The sequence below is a fragment of the Indicator indicator genome, chromosome 25 (assembly GCF_027791375.1).
Source record: "Indicator indicator isolate 239-I01 chromosome 25, UM_Iind_1.1, whole genome shotgun sequence".
NCBI lineage: Eukaryota > Metazoa > Chordata > Aves > Piciformes > Indicatoridae > Indicator > Indicator indicator.
The window spans coordinates 4,139,202-4,155,020 of record NC_072034.1 but is presented as its reverse complement, the minus strand read 5'-3'; the positions used below and the strand labels follow the sequence as shown (position 1 = coordinate 4,155,020).

Sequence of the window (15,819 nt, the reverse complement as noted above, 5' to 3'; positions counted from 1 at the left end):
CCCACCCTTATCCTTCCTTGCTGCTGTCTCAACTTTAGTGCCCTGTGACATGCAGAGATGGGGCAGAAAGGGGGAAAGGAGGAAGGCTGGCCTGGCTGGTGGGGAGGAGGAAGCACTCGAAAGAGGAAAAGGGAAAGGTGGAGATCCGAGCTGGGAATGGCAAGAGGTGAAAGGAAGGGCTCCCAACTTTGGACCATGGATCATGTTTTGACTTAACTGATCATATATCAGGAGGGGAGCTTTGGGAGCTTTGGAAGAGGAGCAAATGAATTTCTAAGATGATATAAACTCAGGCCATTAGGAGGGACAATCCTCAGGGCTCCTCTCATCTGCCCAGACATCTTGCTTTACTTGCATACCCTGCCTCCTGAAAAAAAGCATTGTGAATCATGGAACCATGTGGGTTGGAAGGGATCGCTGGAGGTTATCCAGTCCCAACCCCCTGCTCAGGCCATGTTCAGTAAAATTAGGTTACTCAGGGCCTGTCCTGCTGAGTTTGGAGAATCTCCAGGGAAAGAGGTTCGACCACCTTCCTGTCAACATAAATAAACAAATAAATAGTCTTTATGCCTCCCTGGGATTTTTCCATACTCTGATGTGTGTCTGTTGCTTCTTTTCTTGACGTGCAGCTTGGGGAAGAACATCTTTACTATCCTGACAGCCTGCCCACTGGTCCTCACATGCCTCCTTAAGCATCATGGTTGCTATCTGCTAGAGAGCACCTGAGAGAAGGAAAAGCTAACAACAACCTAAGCTGCCATAATAAGTACTTAGGCTGAGCTGAAATAAAAAGTTACTGTCACAGGTTACCTCAAAGGCACAAAAGAATAAAGTGGTTCAGGGTCTGGTCTCTTTCCATGGTCATAATTTCACATCTGAGTATTGTGTTAGTCTGCTCTTAGGATGTTTTCCTGGGCAAGATACTGCAGAAGAAAATAGTTTAAGGCAAGGAGCAAAGTGTTGGCAAGGTTTAGTTCTCTGAAATCCTTAACTGCTGATCAGCAAGCAAGGTAGTGGAATACAACTGCATCCCTGTTACGGTGGTGGTGTTCTTTCAAAATCCATTCATGTTTAAATATTATAACAAATTCTTAATGAAAGTGTAATTTGGCTAAAAACTGTAAACAAGAAACGCAGATTTTGATGACTTGCAAGGCATGGGTCTATTTGGAAGCACGTTTTGTAGGCTAAACTTCTGTGCCATGTCACATGCAGAAATTCTCTTGCTTTTGCATTTAATCTTCTGCATCCCTACCAATGGAATGCCCACTCTGCAAGAGGCTTATAATATTTGGGTATTACATATTGAGGGTAGCACATGGAAAATCTGGTTACTTCCTAAAAATGTAACATTTCACATGGGAGGTAAGGCCAAAACATGATGAAACTGAGTCCTGCTGTGACACCGTTGAACAACTATGACTATTTACTAACACAGACCTGGGTGTTATCTGTCTCTGCAAATGCACCTTATGGGGAGTGGCTGTGCCAGTGATCCCTTTTGTCATGTTCTGGAGACGTCAATTCAGGAGAGGAAAAGCCATAGTACAGCTTTTTTCCTTGTTCAGTGTTGTGGTTTAGCCCCAGCTGGCAACTTGGCTCCAGACAGCCACTCATTCTCTTTCCCCTGGAGGGATGGGAAGGAGAATCAGAAGGTGAAAAGTGAGAAAACTTGTGGGTTGAGATGAAGACAGTTTAGTAGGTAAAGCAAAAGCCATGCATGCAGGCAAAGCCAAAGAAGGAATTCATTCATGGCTTCCCAGTGACAGGCAGGCCTTGAGCCATCTCCAGGAGCAAGGCTTCATCACACCTGATGGTTACTTGAGAAGACAAATGCCATCACTGCAACCATCCCCACCCCTCCTCCTTCTTCCCCCAGCTTTGTATGCTAAGCATGATGTCATACAGACTGGAATATCCCTTTGGTCGTTTGGGCTCAACTGTCCCAGCTGTGTCTCCTCACAACTTCTTGAGCACCCACAGCCTGCTCACTGTGGGGGTGGGATGAGGAGCAGAGGAGGTCTTGACTGTGTAGGCACTGTTCAGCAATAACAAAAACATGCCTGAGTTATCAACACTGTTTCCAGCACAAATCCAAACCATAGCCCATACCACTGTGAAGAAAATTAACTCATCCCCAGCCAAAACCAGCACTCTCAGGTTGTGCTAACTGGCAATTTTAGTGATGACTGCAGCTGTCTGCTAGAGACTGTTGGCCAGGACAGCTCACAAAAATCAGCAAACCCCTCTAAAATCTGAAGAGATTCTTGGCTACATCTGTGTTTTCATAAGGAGAGTTCTCCTGTGAACTGCTTACCATAACAAAATGAGGGGTTTTTTGAAATAGCTGCAGGTCTGTCCTTCTCAGGGCTCAGGACTGCCAGCTTATCCTGACACATCCATAGCTCTGCTGGGATGTTGCCAGTGCTGTCCCCCTGTGTGGTAGTGGTGTGCCAGTGGCTGGTGCCAGTCTGGCTGATCTTCCTTTGTGCTCAAGGGTGAGGGGACAGAATCAATCGGTTCCAGGTTGAGAGCCCTCCTGCTAACAATCCCCTGTGCTGTAGCAAGTGTTTCAAGTTCTCCTTTAGCACTTCCTTCATTCCTTTGAATGTCTGCCTTTGAAAAGTCCCACCCTCACTTCTCATCATGACGGGAGGCTGGTGTGTTGCTCTGCGCCTGGAAGTGTCCATCAGAGCCATGGCATACCCAGGGGTGCAAGCTGGACTAGACTCTCGGCTTTTCACATCCTGGGAGCCTGGCACAGAGTGAATGATTTTACCCTGCAAATACCACTGAGCTCTATCTCTGGCAATGGATAAATGTCTTGTAACTGCTCAGTTCAGTCTGGTTTTTGCAGATTCCTGCTCTGAAGACTTTCTTACTCCTACAAAACTGCTGATTCAGGAATTTTTCCAGTTGATAGCGGTTTAATGATACCTCTCTCCTCCCAGTCACCTTCCAAATTTGGAAATTCTTTTTTTAGTAGCTTCACCAGAGTGTTAGTATTCTCATGGACTGCCCATGGGAATGTGCTTCTAATTTTAGTTTGTCCTCTAGATGTCTGTCTCCTTTAAATACATCCAACTTCTCATTACAGCCACGCTGGGCCGAGCATGGCACTCTGCTCCTGGTACTCGTATATTGAAGATGTTCTGGTATGGCATTGTAATCAAACCCACAGCTTCTGCTCTCATGCTGCATAGCACTCATGTATCAGCAGTTGTATCATCCAAGTGCTGCTTTTGAATTTTTATTTGTTGTGCATATACTTACCAGGTGACCTTGAGAGTTCCTTAATTGTATTCCATCCATTTATACTTGGGTCTAATATTGATAGTGTTATTGCTAGGATTATGTAGCTATGCAGCCTTGCTGGGAAAGAATTAGTTGGTGACCTAAGTCATAGCTGCAGCTGAATGGATATATGATTTGGGAGTTACTGGATGTGCTAAATAAGTGGCATATGTGGAGTAGTGCTTCAGCTGCAACTAGCAATCTGGTTTTGTGGACACAGAGTGGCTTCTAGTTCTCTGTTGCAGCTTCTCTTCATCCAAGTTTATGTGGGTTTTTACTGAGCTAATTGCAACCTTACAAATGTACCCATGGGAGAGGATAAACTTTCTAATTTCCATTTATTGTGAGACTGTTATTAAAAGACAATGGCAGCTTCTCATCACAAGCCTCAAGTTTGTCATCTATTAAGTTAATGTGCACTCTGTGCTCTTTGTACAACAAACCCTTTCAATCCACTTGGGATCATCATTCACTTGTAAACTTGCATGTTAGGAAAATGATCATAATTGATAGTTGTCTTCAGCTCTGGTAGCATGACTTGCTGTGAGAGTTAATTGATAGAGGGGGAAACCACATTTTCTCAGAAAATACTGCAGATGGTTTTGAGCCCAGCCCAGTGGATAGAGATGGAGTGGGACTATTACGTGAACACCCTGTCTTGGTTTAGCACTTTGAATCTTTCAGTCTTAATGCTCTGTTCATTTACTGAAAGCTTCTACTGCTTGTATGTGGCCTTGATAAACTGTAGCAGCATTTGGCTATCTAGGTTATCTAGGTTCTCTATATTTGATGCTATATGGATGTCAGATAGCTAGAAATGAGACCAATTACATAACCTGTTTGTTTTTTTCCTTGAGACTTTTCAGCTAGTCTGCTTTCTCAGATTTGTAGGTGTTTAAGAACAGATTTCTTTTCATCTTCACTGTAACCTGTGGCATAGGGAAAAGGGCTTGCTTTTTGGTTTTGCTGTTGTTAAGTACATTAAGTAATGCTGTGATAGAATTAAACTAATAAGAGGTGCAGACACCAGCTTGTTTAATGTCAGTTTGGATCTCTCTACACTATGTCTCCATCTGCAGTAAAGACATGCCCTAGGAAGTATGTTGTAACTATAACAATTACCAATGGAAATATTTATCTGTAGTTGTTGTGTTACCTCATGCCCTGCTAACAGAGGGAGAAGTGGCAGGAGAAATCCTTCTACAGAGGAAACATCTTGAACTAGTGGATGTTAATTAGAACTGAATGAATTTGGCCTAGGTTTTCTGAAAGTGGTTGTTACTAAAGGTATTTTAACACAGTGCTAATTGCTTTGAAATCTGTCTAAAGCTGCTTACTGCATGCCTTGCTGCTTTATGAGAGCTTCTAGTGGAGCTGCAGTGACATTTCTTTTCTGTGTCACTTCTTGAGTTATACCCCAGGATTACAATTTTCTGCTTTCCTTTTCATTTAAAATATTTCAAGTAGGTTGACTTTGTTTTCATAACCTGATGCCTTTTATGAAAGCCTTAAGGTATTTAAAGGGAAACATTTAAAAAAAATAAACAAGCACAGTTCTCTTGAGTGGTCATTGTATAAATTGTTTATATTTCCGTTTAATGTATTTCAAGAGAAGAAAGCCAAGAAGGAAGGTTGGGTCCTGATGATTGCAGCTCCCCAACATCCAATTTTGTAGACATGTAGATCCTACATATTATTTCTATAGAAGAGCTTTCACTATTGGCAAGCACTGTAATTATTAAAAGGGACACAGCGGGCTAGTCTGTCTGAGATTTTAGTTCCTTGTGATGCATCAAGAGTCTAGCTGACAGCTTTCTCCTTCCACAATTACATTTGGCAAAAGTATCTCTCAAAAAGATAACAAACTGTAGCTTTCCAGCGGGGATTAACAGACTCTTTTGCTTGCCTGATTCAATTCTGTGAGCTGGATTCAGTTTTTCATTTGATCTTTTCCCATCACCTCAGTTTCTTGAACTGCTAAAATTCTGTATAGCACTTCATTTACTCTGCTTTGGTAAGACCACCCCTGCAGTACTGCGTCCGGCTCTGGAGCCCTCAACACAGGAAGGATGGGAATCTGATGGAGTGCATCCAGAGGGGGTCACAAAAATGATCAGAGAGCTGGAACACCTCTGCTATCAGGACTGGCTGAGGAAGCTGGGGTTCTTCAGCCTGGAGAAGAGAAGGCTCCAGGGAGACCTAATAGCAGCCTGCAGTACCTGAAGGGGGCTACAAGAAGGCTGCAGAGGGACTGTTGCCAAAGGCCTGCAGTGACAGGACTAGGAGCAATGGTTTGAAAGGAGAGAATAGGGGATATAGACTGGATGTTAGGAACAGTCCAAACCATTCTATGATTCTATAATGAGTCTTGATAATTGATGAGCTGCCCAAGCATTGTGGCAATTTCATTGCCACAGGTCTGTAAAGACTTGCTTTAACACGAGAGCCAGACCCTTCTTTTACACAGATTAAGCAAATGACATTTCCTCCATTACAGTACACTCTGTGATTTTCCAAACCTGTTCATTTTAATTCATGTAATATCTCTGTGTTACAGCTTGTCCTTTTATTAGTTAACACTCCATGAAATTCTGGTGGAGATTGTCATTATTCTTCTTCTTACATCTTCTGATGAATGCTAAAATGGTTAAAAAAATGCTAGTACTCACAGCATCAGCACTGGCAGCCAAGACATCAGTTTGCTCTTAGCAAAAATTTGTCAGGCTTTCTTTTAATCCATGCAGCTAACCTCATAAAGCTTAATCCGATGACATTTGTAAGGCTTTTTGTTACCTTGTAAAAAATCTTGTTAATCTCACAAAATCAGGGCTTTAACTGCAAAGAGGAATTAGCTCAACCTCAAATACACATCTCTAGTAAACAACAAACACAATTATGTGCCAAATGAGGATGTAAAGATCCAGGTGTACACTAGAGCACTCTGTTCTGTTTTTAAAACAACCACATATGATTTTGCTGGGTTTCATATATGAATAATTAAAGGTGTGTAACTCCAGCTGTTCTCTTTAACTTTAGGGATATAGGCTCTGATTCCACAGCGCTCTTCTCTGCATGTGTGCATGCATAAAAGCACACACACCTGTGTTATGATGCACTGAAAGGCAGCAAAAATCTGTTGGTTGTAGAAAAGAGCAGGAGAGTTATTACAGCTAACCTCCCTGGAGACTCCTAACACAGATGATATGTTTTGGAATACCTGCTTGTGTTTTGGTTTTTTAATGAGTTTATTTTATTTGGGATGTTTAGCAGCTGGATTTCAGGTTTTAGGCTGAATCGATTTCTGTCTTTTAATTTTTGTTTGTTAGCATTCGGTGCTTGAACTGCACACAGGAGCTAGACCTGAGGGTCTGTCTGTGCCTGTGTAGACATCACTGCTTAAGGTTTGAGAAGCTGCTTGTGGCTTTTTAGGGCATTTAGTAGCTCAACAAGCCTCCCCTGATCACAAAACATTTTTTCTGAAGCATTCTTTTTTCCCTGATGACCTGTTCAAACTGACAATCTTCAGCCAGCAAGAATCTCATCATGACAAGAGAGTTGGTAATTTGAGGCCACCTGGTTTGACATCAGTACCTGGATTTACTTAGTCTCACTATAACATTGGGTCTTTTATCTACTTTGACAAACAGTGGGGCTTCTTGCTCTTTGGCAACAGTCTCACCAGAGCCAAGAGTTTGGCAAACTGAACTCCAAGAATGCAGTGCTGGAAGGGTTTTGCTGAAGGCAATGACTGTAACTATTCCTGGCATTTCATCAGAACACAGAAGGTTGTTGTGTGAGGGCCTTGGTGGGGGAGGGTTCTGGTCACAAATGAGTATTTTTAGAATATATGGCATTTTGTGCATACTAGTTAACACTTACTGCTGCAGTGCCTTGGGGACAAATGCAGTCCTTTCAGATATTAAATTGCCTAATTATTTTTCCTGTCATTTTTCATTACACCAGTACAGATGCAGATTAGCAGGGCTTTTTTTTCCTCAAGTTGTTGACCCTAAATAACCATGAATTTACACTGCAATAAAAAGTTGTTTATCTTTTAAGTTCATTTGTAGGTTCTGTAGTTTGTATTCACAGTTGCTGAGTACAGACCTGTTAGCAGCATGCAGAGCACTGCTGACTTGCATAAAGTCATGTAGTGATAGTGAGTATTGCAGTGTGCCACTTGTGTATTTAGCAGGGGGTGGGGTGGGTTGTTTTCTTAGGCATGCAAAGCATTACTCTATCTGTAATGTCTTTCAGAAGTCAGCTGCCCTTAAGCATTGCTACTGTACTAATCCTACCAGATTAGCCTCTAAATATCTCAGATTGTTAGGTAATGGCTCTTTTATTAATATTTGCAAAGTTCTTTTCTGCTGTTACTGAGCAGCTTTTTTTACAGATGGCCCCAGGCTTTTGTGGTCTCAGAGGAAGAGCATTGTACATGAGGAAGTGTAAGTGTTAGGGAGCCATCTCAGCTTTTATGGTACTGCCTAAATGTCTGACTGTGAGCTCTTGAGGTGGGAGCAGGGGTAAAAGGGCACTTCCCGGCACACAGGAGCATGGCTCATCACCCCTGCCAGGAGCCAAATGCTGCTCTGTGACTTGGGCATTCCTCATCTTGTGGCTCAGCAGATAGAGGAAGACCTCAGCTACACAAAGCTGCCAAATCTGTTTCACTCCATGCAGGGGGTACATCTGCCTGATCTCTTGTGTGGTTGTCTGTCAGCTTTCAGCTACCTGACATAGAGGTTGGACATTGGTCTGTTAATGATAACAGACTTGGGTATTTATCCAGCTGTCTTACTAGGTTTTACTGATATTTAAAAATTAATGTTTACATGGAGCTGTCCAAGCTGCACCAAATGGGAGCTGTAGCTACAACAGTAACTACAGCATAGCCTTAAACAGGGCTAGTTTGTACCAAGTTTGATGTCTGGAGGCTCTAGTCCTGGCTGTTACGCAATTCTGTGTGTATGATGTCTGCCTGGGTATCAGCAGCATGTTTAGCTTGGGATCTAGACTAAAAGCTGTAGGGTGAATTTGAGTTTGGTCTCACTGCTTGACACTGCTGAAATGACTTCTTGCACTGGCACCCATGGGAATTTCTCATGGAGTTCTAACAGAGCTTTTTTTTCCTTGTTATTTAGTAGAACAGGAAAGATGACAAATAGTGACTTTGCAGGAAGATCTGAGTTCTAACAGTGCTGAGTCACTGCAGACCTTCCACTTCTTAGCCACCTAGCTTTGCTGAGCACGAGGCATTCTTTGTCAAAGATGAGAGAGCAGAAAATGCTTCTAGACATGTGTTTTGAAAGAGAAACTTGAGTAGTTAAATTATTGTTAAAATACCTCTGGTTGGGGTTTTTTTTGTTTGTTTGGGGGGTTTGTTTTGGAGGGATTTAATTGTTTGTTTTAATAAGAATGATCTGCATAAGATCTATATAAATACTTCACTACACTTTTGGAAGTGAACACAGAGGGAAGGCAGATCTGTCCCCTCTCCAATCTTCCAAACCCATTTTAATCCTGTACTACTGACAAATGACCCCTGCAACTTCCTAACAGCGTACTAATTTGAGACACCTAGCTTCACAGTTAGAGGATTTATGCTCCTAGGAGTCCACAGACCTTAATTTTTAGCACTGAGGGGAAAATGAGTGACTTTAACTACATTGCCATTAACTGTGTTATGCCTTCCCATGCTCTATTAATAAGCAGCATGAACAGAATGGCATGGAAAGGCTCTTCCCTAATGAGCAGCACTCCCACAGTTTGACATCTCCGAGCACGTTCATGCAGCTGCTGTACTGACCATGGATTCAAACTTCTGTTCAAAGTTCAGTCTTCTCCACTATTTTGTCTTTGTAATGGGAACTAATTCAGCTTACCACATTGATCAAAATTATCACCTCAGCACTTGCACAACAATAAATATTTTAGGCAGTAGTCTTAGCTATCTCTAGATAGCTATAAATAGCTTTAGATATCTTTATCCTGAAGATTTTTTTATCTGACTTCTACTATTTGACTAGTGTCTGCCCACCTGGAAGAATTTTATTTTATTTGAAAGTACATAGAATACTATTATTTTGATTTTTTTTTTCCTTTCAAAGCAGAAATTCAGAAAGATGATAGCAGGGTTTTTTGGCCATTGTATCAAACGGTTTTCTGTAGAATAGACATAAAATATTACAGTTCAGCACCAAAAAATCAAATAAAGGAGATAATTTTACTTTTCTATCTTATTGGAGCTTGCCCGTTTTAATGGCTAAATACAAAGCTAATAAAGCTGATGGGAATTGTCTCTTAAATCATTCTAATGATTAACACAAAGTGCAGATTGGAAGGTATTTCAGATGAAAATCAGTGCTGAAGCCAAAGGGGGATATTCCTGGGGTTTTTTGTGGGCTTACAAAAGAGCAAGATGTGAGCTCCCTGGATTCATATCAGGTGTTTCAAGTGGTTTGCTGAAGAGCAACAACTTTGTTGTCCAATGTCGTTAAACACCTTCCCAGTGACCCACTGGAGGAAACTCACCATAGTGGTACATGAGGCAGGAGGGACAAATTAATTACTCTGATGTCTTTTCTGCCATGTAATGTGTTTGTTCATGACAGCACTCATAAAACACCTAAGCCAAGATAAGCATTTGCCAAAAGGCAGTTTTGATCTCCCCTGGCTGCCTTAGTCTGTTTTCCTTTCCAGGGACAATCAGGGGCATGTGAGCCTGATTCAGAAGTTTTGTCCCTTCTCGCTTCTGTGATTCAGACATTTGGGAGGAAAGAAGAAGAAATAATGTGATCCTTGAAGAAGATATCCCCATGGATGTGCCAAACTACAGTTTGGCTAGTGAGGAAATAGCCTCACCAGGCTGAGAAGAAACACCTTCCACCATCTCAACTCACAGTCCTTTTCTAGTCAGAAAAGAGCTGTGGTTCCACGGTGACACTGAACAGAGATAGCCCTCTCTAGAGAAGGATGTGTGCCTTAATGACTGTAGGTTCATGTTGACTTCATTCTTACCTTGGAGATGTAGGAAAGACATTCTGTGTTTAATTAATAGAGCAGTAATTAACACTGTCCTTTGCTTCACCTGGTTGCTAGCAAATCCACACAGGAGCAGTAGGAGTAAACCATGGAAACTGAGCAAATATGTGTATGAATAAAGGCTCTGGACTTTTTTGTAGCCATAAGCACAAGCCAAGAGTGTCTGGTTTTAGAATCATAGAATTGTTTCAGTTGGAAAAGACCTCTAAGATCATTGAGTTCAACCATCGATCTAACAACACCATGGCCATTAAACCAAGTCCTGCAGTGCCATGTCCACACATTTGTTTTGGACATGTCCAGGGATGGTGATTCCACCACCTCCCTGGGCAGCCTGTTCCAGTGCCTAATCACTCTTTCAGTAAGTAAATTTTTCCTGATGTCCAGCTTAAACCCCCCCTGGTGCAACTTGAGGCCATTTCCTCTTGTTCTGTCACCTGATACAAGAGAGAAGAAACCAGCCCACTCCTCATTCTAACCTCCTTTCAGGGAGTTGTAGAGACCAACAAGGTCTCCCCTCAGCTTCCTCTTCTCCAGACTAAACAATACTAAAGTAATATTTTGAATGTGGCTTTAAGTTCTGAATATTAAGATTTATTACTTAGTTTTAATTTGCTATAGAGTTTTCAAAACTCTGAGTTGTTTTCCATGCTTCAGAGCTCTTTGAAGGCAGTTGGCAGGCAATGTTCTGCCTCACCAGAAGTATCTGGTAGTTCTCACTATCTGTAGATGATATGGGAAATCGAATGTGAGGGCTTCTGCCTGTTGGAACAGAATGCTGTTAGCAAGCAGCGAGGAGAGCAAGGCTGCTTTGAATTAAAAAAGTGTTCACAGAAAAACCATGCTTTGAGTTCTTAGGAATCTATTTCAGCAACAGGCAGCTTCTATCAAAAGGTTTAATCAGCTGTGTATTAAATCTTTAAAAGTTTGGGGTTTTTTTGGATAAGTGTGTGGAAAACCTACAAGCTGCACTCCAGAATTTACTGTGTCAGGGTTAGGTTGCATCTCTGTGACGTACCCCAGGGTCTCCACTAAATCCTGTTTCAGAGCATTCATTCATGAGTAGCATCTTTGATGCTGCTGTTACAAGTAGTGGGCTCAAAAGCCAGATATTTTAGGGGGGGGGGTCTCTGTTTTGAGGTAGAAGTTTCAGGATACTGCTCTAGGCTAGTACTTGGTGTCTCATCTCACGTTTGGTTTCTTTTAATTTTGGGGCTATTGAAATCTCAACACGAAAGTTAATTTTAGTTTCGGGGTTTGGTGAGGGTTTTTGGCAGCGATGTATTACCTTGCTCCTTCATGCTCAAGGCTTGCATTTTGTAAAAACTTGGCCAAATGTAGAATATAGAACCAGCCAAACCCACAAATTCTGATTTAGACCCACTTGGCTCTTCTGAATCATCACGAGCTCTGGGCAGTGAGTCAGCCAAGAGCTGGTTTTCTACTCAGTATTGTGTAAACACAAGATGTTTCCCTGGGCTAAATATTATTAAGTTAAAAAGTCATGCTTATTTGATTTTATTTTTTAAAATGTCATGCATGAAAAATGATTAATACATGAAACTACCAGCTGGGGAAATATGAAAATCCTTTCCGTCTACACTTGCTTCATCAGCTCAGTTCTGAACATGAGGCAATTTTAGGATGCCCTGATTTTTTTGTTTGTGTGCTTCTATAAGTGATTGTGATTTGGATCAAACTACTGACAAAGCTTCATGTGTTGTGGGCAAATTAGCTTTGGCAATTGCCATTTCATTTAAAGTAATTAAGAAAAACCACAGGACTTAATTCACAGTTCTACCATGATGTTATTTGAATTCTTGCAATTCAAAATGAAGGTTCTGCAGCTGCCTGGTGCAATTTGGAGGAAAGCTTTGGATATGGATATGTATGTGGCTGTAAACAAGCTGGGGGGTTTTAGTCATTAGGATGCTCTAAATTTGTCAGCTGTGGCAAGCCCTGGAAACGCTAATGACTATTTTCCAGACATCACATCCTTTTGCTTCTGGCAAGTCATCTTACATCTTTTCAGAAATGGCTCTTCGTGGTGGTTTCATGAGCAGCAGGTACCTCACTGAGATGTTGCACCCCCAGGCAGGCTCTGGTATCTGTAGATCTGTCTGGGCACCCACAGCCACGTGGTGGGCAGTCCCAGTCCCTTCACTGAAAGACCACCAGTCCTCCAGCTCTGGAGTTGGCTGCTACTGTGGAAATTCAGCATAGATTGACAGGTGTCCATCTGCTGGTAGTTTTATCTCTTTGTAACTCTTTGTGACATTCATGTGGTTGAAGGGGTGGTAGGTGAGAACATTAGAGGGAAACAGAATCATAGGATCCTGTGAATGTATATGTGTAACAGAAGTATGAGCAGGAATGCAGCTTATTCCCTTTTTGACCTCAGTGATTTTAGTAGACAGATGCTTTTAGTTTGCAGTGGTGCTTTCTCTTTCAAAATCAGTATCTATTGTCTGATTAAGGAATTTGTTGACATAGCCCAAGTTTATTATTCTGCTTAAATCTCTGATTAATTGTGGCAGCTTATTTTTTTTTTCCCCCCATTCCTCACCATGTTTTGTATGCAACTTGTAGGATGTAATGGTGCTGAGAAAATAGTTGCATGACATTTAGAATACTGTTCTAAGATAATATAAGTCTGGTGACAGGGGAGTCTTTCATAGGCTGTTTAAAAGATTGATTGGAAGTTATGCCTAGGAAGAGGGGCGTTGACTCATTAATACTATCTATTAAGATGAAGTCTGACTCTGCTTTTAGTCCTTGCTTAGTCATGGTTGAGCACAAAGAGCAAAGGCAAGGTGCACTGTACCTCTATGTGCCTGTACATGCGGGAGGTGGTAGGAACTGACTGCAGTGTTCTGTGGCATAGCAGAAGCAGAGCTCCTTTCAAAAGTAACTGTACAGTCTTTTGGGTTATTTGGTTATCTCACCTTATGTAAAAGATGATTTTGAAGATAGAGAATTAAAAAAAAAAACCAAACCAAAACCAACCAAAAAAACAAACAAACAAAAAAACAAAAAACAAACCAACCCCCAAAAAAACCCACATGTGAGAACTTGCACAGATGCAATAGCAGCTCTACAGCAGTTACAATCCTCCCTTCTCCCCCAAACCCAAGACAGCCATCAAAGCCATGAAAGGTGACTCGTGTTTCTCTTTTGTCCCCCTTTCAACAGTGCGGCTTCATGACAGCATATCAGAAGAAGGATTCCATTACTTAGTCTTTGACCTGTAAGTATGTGGTTTGCATATGTTTATCATGTTGGGGATGTGGTATTCAAACTTTTAGATGTCAGTACAAGTTCACAAGATAAATGCAAGGCTGTAGTGCAAACAGACAAATAGATGTAGACAGAGCTGGAAGGACTGTAACACATTTGGTCATTTGCATGTGCAAGACCTGATTTGTATATGTCACTGCAAGAAGTCCATGTTAAAAATCTTGAATAGGTCAGGCCACTGTTGAGGTGGGTTTTAATGTAAAATGTAGGTACACAAGTACAAGTTGCATGAAACTGCCAAAGCTGAGCAAATACATGACTCAAAATAATTTGGTGCAAGTCAGTTGTCTGTAAAGGAAACATAAAAAAAACACGTGAAATAATATTTCCTCTGCAGGAAATCTCCAGTGCTGGATTCAAAGGTAAGCTTGAATTTCCAAGATGGAAAGACTCTTTCAGTGTTTGAGTCTCAATTTATGTCTTGCTGATAGTGGAGGATGTCCCTGCTGACTGCAGGGGGGTTGGACTAGGTGACCTTTAGAGGTCCTTTGCAACCCAAACCATTCTATGAGTAGTGAGGAAGTGTCTTGCAAAACTGACTGAAATAAGTAAAATCACCTATTTCAACTGCAGATTTTTTCCAGGGCAGTTTGTGATTTTTGACAAGCAACACCCCCAACCCCTACATGGTTATGCTGGCCAGAAGGAGAATACATTGTTTCCCCTAGAAATGTGAAATAGCTCATTTCTAAGCATATAAACATTTTGCATTCAGTATAGGTAAGATACAACCTGGATCTTGCACAGTCGTATGCTTTCATGTTCAAATTGCATTTCTGCTTTAGTTTCTGACTTTTTTTTTTTTTAAAGAAATCTGCAATCACTTCTTCAAGACTAGATTTCAGACTAGCAGTGCAAAAATATTACATAGTCTGTCTGCAGGGAGGGCATTCAGAGTTCAGTACTCAAATGCTAACTGGGCTTAACAAGAATTTGTATCAGATTTGTCTGTATCCCAGGTAAGTGCTCTGCCTGCTGGCTTGGAAATGGCCCTAAGGCACAACATGCATACTTGTTCTCTGACATGCACTGGAGTTTGCTTCACTTTGGTTTTTTGTTTAAAGGCCAGAAAGGAAATCTTTCTATGTGGAATTGGAAAAATCAATCCTAAAAGTTTCCAAGAAGTGCAAGCAGAATTCTTAGTTCTAGAGACAATAGCCCTTTTATAAACTGGTTGGATTTTAATTTTGTGTTGCTCTCCTGTATGTTAGAACCTACAGCCTACTGTAATTGCAGTTAGTCCACATCTGCCTTAAGCTGAATATATAATGCCAGACCTATCCCAGGAGACTATGATTGCAATAAGAACTAGGAAGCATTTGAACAACTTCAAAGTTGTAGATAGTGCTATCTGTATCTCAATAGTAACAGAATAGAAACCTGTACTCTGCAATAAAAATTAATACCTAACCCAAAGATACTGCCTTGGCAGAAAACCAGATTCTTCAGGAAGCATTCTGCACAGGCTGGAACTTCCTCTGATTCCCTGTGAGCCCCATTCAGCACAAACACAAGAACGCTCAAATGTGTGCCATTCATGTAGGGAGGTCCACATGGTTTTGTTTTGCACCCTCTTCAAAGAAAGAGGGCTTCAACATGTATATATTCCTTCTTAAGTTTCAATCTCATGGTTTGGGGGGGTCAAAATGAATGATTTTGCAAAATGAAAAAGTCTAAATGGTAGAGGAAATGACTGCACTGACTGCTGGTTGGTTTGGAAAAGCAGCATCTTGCATCCTTGAAGAGTTCTTGCCTAGTTAGTCAGGATGTCAGTTCACAGTTTTTCATTAGGCTAAGAAATTGTTGTTTTAATGCTCACTAATACTATTTATTAATGAAAATGCATATTTTACTGCAGTTACAAATGCTTGAGTTAGTGGCTTGTTTAAATGTACATAAAAAAGTGCCACAGAAAAAGGTACTCTACCAGCTTCTTTAATATAAAGGCCAAATACATCCTTTTATTTACTTAACTTTTATTCAACAGGAGCCCAACTGTGGTGTAACTCTCACTCCTCCCACACAGACCATCATGTCATTATCTTAATGATTTCTTTCAGACTGTGTGGGAGTCGCTGCGAGTCTGTCTTGAGAAATTCCTCCTAGACTGCATTACACATCAGAAAGTGAAGAGGAAGAGTTCTTTTTTGTGACTGGGCGGGGGGGGGGAAGACACAATCATTG

General features: G+C 41.3%; 1 protein-coding gene across 5 annotated transcripts in view; it reads left to right on the top strand.

Moving 5' to 3' along the window:
* Positions 1-15,819, top strand: part of CAMK2D (calcium/calmodulin dependent protein kinase II delta) — a 129,154-nt gene that overhangs the window by 55,829 nt on the left and 57,506 nt on the right. For all 5 annotated transcript variants that reach the window (XM_054392438.1, XM_054392439.1, XM_054392436.1 and 2 more), the window contains exon 4: positions 13,531-13,585. In XM_054392438.1, the coding sequence (XP_054248413.1) occupies positions 13,531-13,585 (55 nt within the window). The remainder of the gene's footprint in view (positions 1-13,530; positions 13,586-15,819) is intronic.